General features: G+C 39.0%; 1 protein-coding gene across 4 annotated transcripts in view; it reads left to right on the top strand.

Moving 5' to 3' along the window:
• Positions 1-374: 374 nt before the first annotated feature.
• CEP295 (centrosomal protein 295) overlaps positions 375-9,391 on the top strand; it is a 54,175-nt gene continuing 45,158 nt past the window's right edge. For all 4 annotated transcript variants that reach the window (XM_032426104.1, XM_032426105.1, XM_032426103.1 and 1 more), the window contains exons 1-3: positions 375-518; positions 4,462-4,595; positions 5,677-5,877. In XM_032426104.1, the coding sequence (XP_032281995.1) occupies positions 383-518; positions 4,462-4,595; positions 5,677-5,877 (471 nt within the window). In that variant the 5' untranslated portion in view covers positions 375-382. The remainder of the gene's footprint in view (positions 519-4,461; positions 4,596-5,676; positions 5,878-9,391) is intronic.

Here is a 9,391-nt window from a genome sequence, read left to right as displayed (position 1 = left end):
ATGGTTCATTGTACAAGTTGGAGCCCCTTAATGAACGCTATGAGACACTAACAGAATGACAGTACCAAGTGAATTGTACAGTCAATGCGCAAAAGGATACATATCCCGTGGCATCCTCATAATAGGGCCTAAAACTAAAGCCACCCTCAATGCTCTGGGCAAATATCTTCCCCTTTCTGGACCTCTGTCTCCTGCTGTGTAAAGTGAGCCCAGTGAGAGACAGTAAACCTCAAAGCCTCTGTACGTTTGAGAAACAATGGACCACTACGTAGGGTTTGGCGTGTGCGCGGGCTTTTCCGGCGCGGCCGTCCCAGCGGCCCTCGCGGGAGGCGGGACTAGCCCGATTCCCGCTGCTTGGTCCCGCCATTGGCGGGCGGTTTGAATGACGGAAGTGACGGGAGCTTGGAGATGGCTGCCCCGCAGGCGCATAAACGGCTGTTGGAAAGCTGGTGGGCCGCGGGCCCTGGGGCCGTCTCTGTCTGAGCTGCAGTTCCTGATTCCCGGCCCCTGGTTTTCAGGTGAGTGACGGACGCGCCGGCTTCCCGCGGCCCGGGCGCGCATAACCCCCCGAAGCCCAGGAGCTGGGGGGTGTGCTCCCCGGGAAGGGGATGGCGTGAAGGCGCGGCGTCGGGAACGCAGCACGGTCCGAGCTTCTGAGGCCTCGGCGCACCCCGGGCCCTGGCTGGCATCGGCCTGGCGGCGGTGAGGAGTGCGGGGAAGGGAGGTGCGTCCCGAAGCAGACCCGCAACTTGCTGCGAGAGGCTGCTCCCCGGCCTTAGGCGCGTGTGGTCGGTCTTGCGCGCCCTCCCGGGGTGGGGTCGCGCGGGGTCCTTGGGCTTCCCCACCGCGGGCGGCCGGGAGGGCCTCCGGGGCAGCTGCTGCAAGCGCTTCTCGCTGCCGCCTGCCCACCCTGCCCCTAGGTCCCCCAGGACTTGTCACTGAATTTCCCCTTGTCACTGAATTTCCCCAAGCATTCATTCCACTGAATGCTTGAAACCCGGGAGCCGTTTAAGAGCACTGCCTGGAATTGTTTCTCGCAGAGAGCGTGCTCTTTTTTGCTCTCACCTTTAACTTCTTAGGTAGGTAGTCCTGCCACAAACTGAGCTTTTAAAACAGTGGGGAACGTTTGAGTCCTTAATACTTAGAAAGTATTTGGCAGTTTCACATTAAGTCACGTAATTATCAGAACAACCTGTTGGGATAGATGTTATGATTCCCATTACATAGTTTAAGAAAACGAGACCACAGTAACTTAAACGACCTGGCCAGTGTCTTCCTGCTGTAAATGGTTGTGATGAGTCTTGAACACAAATCTTCTAAGTCTAGTATTTTGTGATTACAATATACCAAGTGCCATTTAATTCTCAGGACAAAATCTTAAAAAATAAGTTAATATCATCTGGTATTGGATAGTATTCACAGAATATAAAAATCCATACTGATACGAATAAATGATTTAATAAATAAGAGAGGGAGCCGGGGAAACTTCCTTACAGTGGGATTCCAATTGATAAGTGTAGAAGGAATAATGGAAATAGAAAATGCTTTTTGGTAAATGCTATAGTTAATGCTTCAAACAACCGTCAGTAGATACTAAGGAGCAAAGGTGTAATCAGGAACATGATATTTATGTATAGTCTCAACTATTTCTCCAAATACTTATAAAGGAAAAGTGTAGAGACCTGGTAGACACCACCTAACCAGGAATCAAAATTAATATCACCAGTTAACATAATATAATGCACTGAAAAAGGGTGCATCATCACTTCCGTGTTCTTGGCCAAAAATGTGTAATCTCAGTCTAACCACAAGAAAATATTAAGCAAATCCAAATTGAGGGACATTCTACAAAATAACTGGCCAGTAGTTTTTAAAAGTCAGGAGGTTGAAAAGAAAGGCACAAACTGAGGAACTGTCTCAAATTAGAGGAGTCCAAGGAGACATGACAATTTCGACAGCCCTGAGAATGTAATTCACAGACCTTCAGCTCCTGTGTTCTGAAATCCATTTGCATGGATGCTTCCCAGGGCTTCCCAAGGGCTGTTTCTGGCCAGTGACTGAGCATGGCATGGGAATTAAGGCAGGCCTATTCCTGAGAAACAAGGGACTTTCCCTTAGCTCCTCAGAGATCTTACTGAATCTTCTTTAAGACTGCATGGCAGTCATCTACCCAACTTTCCCTTCTTCCATTCAGTGTCAGATTTGCATGGAAGTGTGAAGTACTCCCAGTTTTTACTAGCTCCCTCCCATTATCCCTCACACAGGCATTTCTCCTAATAAAATCTTTGTGGGTTTAATCCTATCTTGTCCTCTGCTTCTTGGAGGACCCAGAGTAACACAACAGTCGAAAGCAATGGGTTGTCCTTGGATTGGGTCCTGGTTCAGAAAATGGACGTTAGTGAAATACTTGACAAAATTTGAATAACGTCTGTAAATTAGTTAGAAGTATTGTGTTAGTGTCAGTTTCTTGGTTTCGGTCATTGTGCTCTGATTGATGTTTAGAGAAGCTGGGGAAAGAGTATATGGGAATTCTAAGTCTGAAATTATTTCCAAATAAGTTAAAAAAATAAAGTAGAAAAATTATTCTACCACATCTCAGGAGGTAAAAGTACCAAATGTATGTTTCCTTGTAATCCTCAAGCAATTGAGATGATAGATACTCAAAACAATCTGAAAAAACAGGATTTTTTCCCTTTTTTATTGAGGTATAAGACGCCTTAAGACACAAATCTAAGTGTATCATTTGAGGAATTTTTACATATGTATACATCTGTGTAATTATAACACAGATCAAAATACAGACCATCTCTGGCATCCCTGCAGGCTTCTAGGTGCCCCCTCCTAGTCATTAACCTACAGAAAGGTGACCCCTGTTTTAATCTCTGTCATCATGGATTAGTCTTGCTTGTTTTTGAACTTCATATAAATGGAATTTTACAGTATGTTCTCTTTTTTGTCTTTTTTTCCCATGATACTTTGTCTATGAGATTTATCAGGAATTAGTTTTGATGTTTTGAATACGAATTCAGAGACCTTCAGAAAAAAATAAGACTGAATTTAATCTTGCTCATTTTTTCTTCTTTGTTCGGTCCTTCCTTGTTCATCAATCCCCACTAGCAAGAAATACCAGTTTAAACAAAAATTTCCTCATTCCACATGTTTTAGCATATCAGAAAGTTAGGAGCCATATGGAATAAGGAAACCAGATTCTTCCTTTGGATCTGCCAGTAGATCCTGTCACTTAGGTGAAGTCCTGTAACACAAGAGGCCTTTGATTCTTCATTTATAAAATGAAGACAGCACTTTACCTACTGTTACTTTATTTACTAGAAAAGATTTTCAAATGCAAGCAATTATTTCTTTTTGGCATCAGAGTCCGATTAGTCCCTATTAGATAACTTTAAGTCCTCCTAGCCCAAAACAGTATCCATCCATAGTTTGTGAAATACTGCGTGATAGTTGTCATTTGTTAAATTAATTTGAATATTAAAATAAAACTATAACCTCTGTCCTTCAGTTGTTAGGAATCTAGCTAGGAAAGGTACAGTGTAATTGATGAAAAACTAGAGCAAGGTAATACCAAGACAGCATTAGATTCGTCTCCAAATTGAGTGTAAAGATAATGTGTATTCTGGGTGGGCAAGTCAGGAATGAGGTGGTGGGTGGGTGAAGCAAAAATTACTAGAGGATAGTCTGATGAAGAAGTGGAGCTTCAGCAAGCTTCAGAAGGATGTAAGTATCCATGTCATAATCTAGGGAGGAGAGTGAGAACACCTGAATGTCAGGAGCATTAATTGATTGGAGAACCTAAACACCTGACTCATGCAAACAGAATCATTCTCAGAGAAATTTTTTAAATGGTCATTGATTTAAAACCATCACACCATTGTAATTATTAAAGAATTGTTGAGGGGTTGATGTGATTCCATATGATACAGTGACACTTGGTCATCAAGTTATATACAACAGACTGGGAGTTGAAACTAGGGACTGGGAACTTTTTGCAGTTACACAGTCCTGCTGGTTATGAACAAGTTATCAAAATTCTAAAGTGTAAAATTGTAATTGCAAAAACATTTATTCTATGCTAAAACATTTTTTTAAGTCTTTGTGCTTTTTTACATTTAAGGTAGGTAAACTCTGGAAATCCCAGTCAGAAATAAGTCAGGTCCCAGATACTCTAGGTAAGCAACACTCTGCTGTCATGGGGGAAAAACTTTTTCAGTAATTCTGATTGACCCTCCTTTTAACCCCTTCTCCCCATTTGAGAATCGTTGACTTAAGTGCTAAATTTAATAATTGCAATTTGTAAATATATAAGCTGGACTCAGTTTACCCAAATTATTTTGTGTATATATAGTCCTTTTAATGTCAAGTATTAAATGTATTTTAAACATTGTTCTTATCTTTGCTGCCCTGTTTTAATAGACATCTTTCTTTCTTTTTTTTTTTTTAATTCAGAAACTTTATATTTAAAGTACCCAGAAATGAAAAGAAAGGTAGTGAATGCTGGCAAGCTGAGACTGAGTCCTAATGAGGAGGCTTACATTTTAAAGGAAGATTATGAAAGGCGACGAAAACTAAGATTGCTGCAGGTAAGATTCATCTGGAACAAGGCTTCAAATTCTTTGTCTTCCCCAAAGTATTAGTGTTTTTTACAGTAGAGAGTTCTGAATGTTGCATTTAAAACCCTTTTCTGGCTGTTTAAGAGCCCTGGTTCTTGTGTATTAACTAGTTTAGGAAAATTTGAAAAAATAGGCTGAAATGGTAAATAGATGAAGTTTGAGATAGGGATTATTTGACTCTATAATTACTGGAAAATGGTTCTTTAAACATTTTTCAAACTATATGTTACTGATGAAGATTAGAGTAGGAAGATTAGAATGGCTTTGAAGAAGACTTAATGGAAAGATTATAAGCTGCTGTAACATTTATTTAAGAAATTGTAGATTATTTTCTAGAAGTCTTTTCAGAGTAAGATAGTTAAGCCCTTGTGAAGCATGTTTTTAGGTGCCATTCTATCTGAAATTGGGGTGATGTACCACAAATATGGACTTCTCATCTGGCTCTATACTCACCTGGGCTATAAATTTTATTCTTTTTTACTTTTTTTTTTTTAAGATTTTATTTATTTGAGAGAGTGAGCAAGGGAGAGAGAGAACACGAGTGGGGGGAGGGGCAGAGGGAGAGGGAGAAGCAGACTCCCTGCTGAGCCGGGAGCCCAAAGCAGGGCTCCATCCTGGGACTCCAGGATCATGACCTGAGCCAAAGGCAGCCGCTTAACCGACTGAGCCACCCAGGCACCCCTGGGCTATAAATTTTATTGAACATCTTTACCATTTTAACCTCTTACCAGTTATGAAAATGATAATGGTAGTCCTGTTAGTGCTTGGATTGGGGAGAAGATAATAGCTAATAAGTTAGAGAACTTTAGAAGTAGTCTTGAGGTTTTAACTTTTTTACGTCACTGGATTTTCCGCTTTACAGAGGCCTTATCTAATATGGATATTCAGGAGAATTGATATACCTGAGGAGATATCGCTTCTCGGCCTTTTGGCTAAGATCAAGTGTGATATACCTGAGGAGAATTCATTGAAGTTCCTATTTCCAAATAGCTTTTCAAAAAACTTGAAGTAAGCCTCTTTTCATATAATCTGTTAAATATGCATTCTTTAGGTTCGAGAACAAGAAAGGGGTATCGCTTTACAGATAAGAGAAGACATAAAACAGAGGAGAAATCAGCAGTTAACTCGATTGGCAGAGGAACTAAGGACAGAATGGAAAGAATCACAAACTCAGAAAATAAAGAACTTGGAAAAGCTGTATTTGGCAAGTTTAAGAAGTATGGGAGAGGGACACCAACAGGCCAAAGAAAATGTAAGTGAATGCTTATTTGACTACCTGTCTGGTAGTGGTATTGGTAAAAAGTAAATTGTTTATAGTATACATGCATGTATAGAATTGGTTTTGGCCAGCCTGAACTACTTTGTTTTCTACGATTATTTTTTTTAAATTGTAGTTCACATTCAGTATTATATTAGTTTCAGGTATACAACATAGTGATTCAGCAATTACATACATTATGCAATGCTTATCCTGATAAATGTAGTTACCAGCTGTCAACATACAAAGTTATTACAATAATATTGACTATATTCCCTATGCTGTACTTTTCATTCCTGTGACTTATGTATTTCATAGTGAGAAGTTTGTACCTCTTAATCACCTATTTCACTCATCCCCCACTCACTCACCTCTGGCAACCACCAGTTTGTTCTCTGTGTTTATTAGTCGATTTCTGTTTTTTTGTTTGTTCATTTGTTTTTTACAAGTGAAATAATAAGGTATTTGTCTTTCTCTGTCTGAATTATTTTACTTAGCATATTACCTGTAAACTCCATCCATACTGTCACAGATGGCAAGATCTTATTTTTTTTATGACTGAGTGATACTCCATTGTATATATACACCATATCTTCTTCATCTCTGTATCTGTCCATGGACTCTTGGACTGCTTCTGTAATTTGGCTATTGTAAATAATGCTGCAATAAACATGGGAGTGCAGGGGCGCCTGGGTGGTTCAGTCGGTTAAGCGGCTGCCTTTGGCTCAGGTCATGATCCCAGGATTCTGGGATCAAGCCCTGCTTCCCGCTTTTGCTGCTTCCTGCTTCTTCCCGCTTCTGCTTCTTCAGGCTTCCTGCTCAGTGGGGAGTCTGCTTTTCCCTCTGCCTTGGCCCTTTCCCCCCTCAAATAAATAAATAAAATGTTAAAAATATGGGGGTGCATATATCTTTTCAAATTAGTGTCTTCATTTTCTTCGGGTAAATACCCAGCATTAGAATTACTGGACCATTTGGTATTTTTATTTTTAATTTTTTGAAGAACCTCTACTGTTTTCCACAGTGGCTGCACCAAATTACATTTCCACCAGCACTGTGTAAGGATTCCCTTTTCTCTATATCCTCACCAACACTATTTCTTTTTGATACTAGCCATTCTGACTGGTGTGAGGTGATATCTCATTGTGGTTTTGATTTGCATTCCCCTAATTAGTGATGTTGAGCATCTTTTCATGTGTCTTTTGGCCAGCCATATGTCTTCTTTGGAAAACTATTCTGATCCTCTGCCCATTTTTATTTTATTTTTTTTTACTTTTTTAAAGATTTTATTTATTTATTTGACAGAGAGAGACATAGCGAGAGAGGGAACACAAGCAGGGGGTGTGGGAGAGGGAGAAGCAGGCTTCCCGCTGAGCAAGGAGCCCGATGCAGGGCTCGATCCCAGGACCCTGGGATCATGACCTGAGCCGAAGGCAGACGCTTAACAACTGAGCCACCCAGGCGCCCCATCCTCTGCCCATTTTTAAATTAGATTTGATCTTTGTTGTTTTGAGTTATATGAGTTATTTATATATCTTGTATATTAAGGCCTTATCTAATACATCATTTACAGATACCTTCTCCCATTCAGTAGGTTGCTTTTTTTGATGGTCTCCTTTATTGTAACAAAGCTTTTTAGTTTAGTCCCAATTGTTTATTTTTGCTTTTTTTCCCCTTGCCTGAGGAGACAAATCCAGAAAAATAATGCTAAGACTGATTTCCAAGAAATTACTACTTACGTTTTCTTTTCGGAGTTTAATGGTTTCAGGTCTTATGCTTAGGTCTTTAATCCATTTGGGGTTAATTTTTGTTTATGGTATAAGAAAGTGTCCATTTTTTCCAACACTATGTATTGAAGAGGCTGTCTTTTCTCCATTTTATATTCTTGCCTCTTTTGTCACAGATTAATTGACCATTTAAACGTGGGTTTATTTCTGGGCTCTCCATTCTGTTCCCATTGATCTATATGTCTGTTTTTGTGCTAGTGCCATACTGTTTTGATTACTACAGCTTTGTAATACAGATTGAAATCAGCAAGTGTGATGCCTCCAGTTTTGTTCTTCTTTCTTAAGATTGCTTTGGCTATTTGGGGTCTTTGTGGTTCCATGCAGATTTTAGGATTATTCTAGTTCTGTGGAAAATACTATTGATATTTTAATAGGGATTGCATTGGCTCCATAGATTGCTTTGGGTGGTATGGACATTTTAACAGTTCTTCCAATCTGTGAACATTGAATATCTTTCCATTTATTTGTGTCATCTTCAATTTCTTTCATCAGTGTTTTTTAATTTTCAGAGTACAGGTCTTTTCACCTCAGTTAAATTTATTCCTAAGTATTTTATTCTTTGTTATGTAATTGTAAATGGGATTGTTTTCTTAATTTCTTTTACTGCTACTTTGTTATTAATGTATAGAAATGCAACAGATTTATATGTATTTTGTGTCCTGCAACTTTACTGAGTTCATTTATTGTAATAGCTTTTTGATGGAGTCTTCAGGTTTTCCTATATGTGAAACTATGTCATCTGCAAATAGTGACAGTTTTATCTCTTCCTTTCCAGTTTGGATGCCTTTTATTTCTTGTGTGATTTCCGTGCCTAGGAATTCTAGTACTATGTTGAATAATAGAGTAGACATCCTTGTCTTGTTTCTGATCTTAGAGGAAGAGCTTTCAACTTTTCACCATTGAGTATGATGTTAGCTGTGGGTTTCTCATAAATGGTCTTTATTATGTTGAGATATGTTCCCTCTGAGCCTGTTTTGTTGAGAGTTTTTATCATGAATGGGTGTTGATTTTTGTCAGATGCTTTACCTGTTTCTATTGAAATTGATCATATGGTTTTTGCCCTTTGTTTTGTTAATGTGGTATATCACATTAATTGAGTTGTGGTTTTTGAACCATCCTTGCATTCCTGGAATAAATCCTACTTGATTATGGTGAATGATCCTTTTAATGTATTGCTGAATTCGGTTTGCTGATATTTTGTTGAGGATTTTTGCATCTGTGTTCATCAAGGATAAATGGATGTGATTTTCTTTTTCTGCAGTTTTTGTCTGATTGTGGTATCAGGGTTATGCTGGCCTTGTAGAATGAGGAAGCATTCCTCCCTCTTCTATTTAATGGAATAGTTTGAGAAGGGGTCAGTATTAACTCTTTTTTAAATGTTTTGTAGAATTCACTGGAAGTCATCTGGTCCTGGAACCTTTATTTGTTGGGAGTTTTATGAATACTGATTCAGTTTTATTACTAGTCATCAGTCTATTCATATTTTCTATTTCTTCCTGATTCAGTCTTGGAAGATTGTTTCTGGGAATTTATCCATTTTTTTCTAGGTTGTCCAGTTCATTTTTCATAGTAGTCTCTTCTAATCCTTTGTTTTTCTGTGGTGTAACTTCTCTTTCAAATTTTATTTGAATGATTTTTCTTTTTTCTTGATGAGTCTAGCAAAATGTTTCTCAACTATGTCTCTTTTCAAAAAACCAGCTTAGTTTCATTGAAAGATCTTGTTT

The sequence above is a fragment of the Phoca vitulina genome, unplaced genomic scaffold (genome assembly GCF_004348235.1).
Source record: "Phoca vitulina isolate PV1807 unplaced genomic scaffold, GSC_HSeal_1.0 scaffold34, whole genome shotgun sequence".
Classification (NCBI taxonomy): Eukaryota; Metazoa; Chordata; class Mammalia; order Carnivora; family Phocidae; genus Phoca; species Phoca vitulina.
Note: the sequence above shows the minus strand (reverse complement) of the source record. Positions and strands in the feature narration are given on the sequence as shown.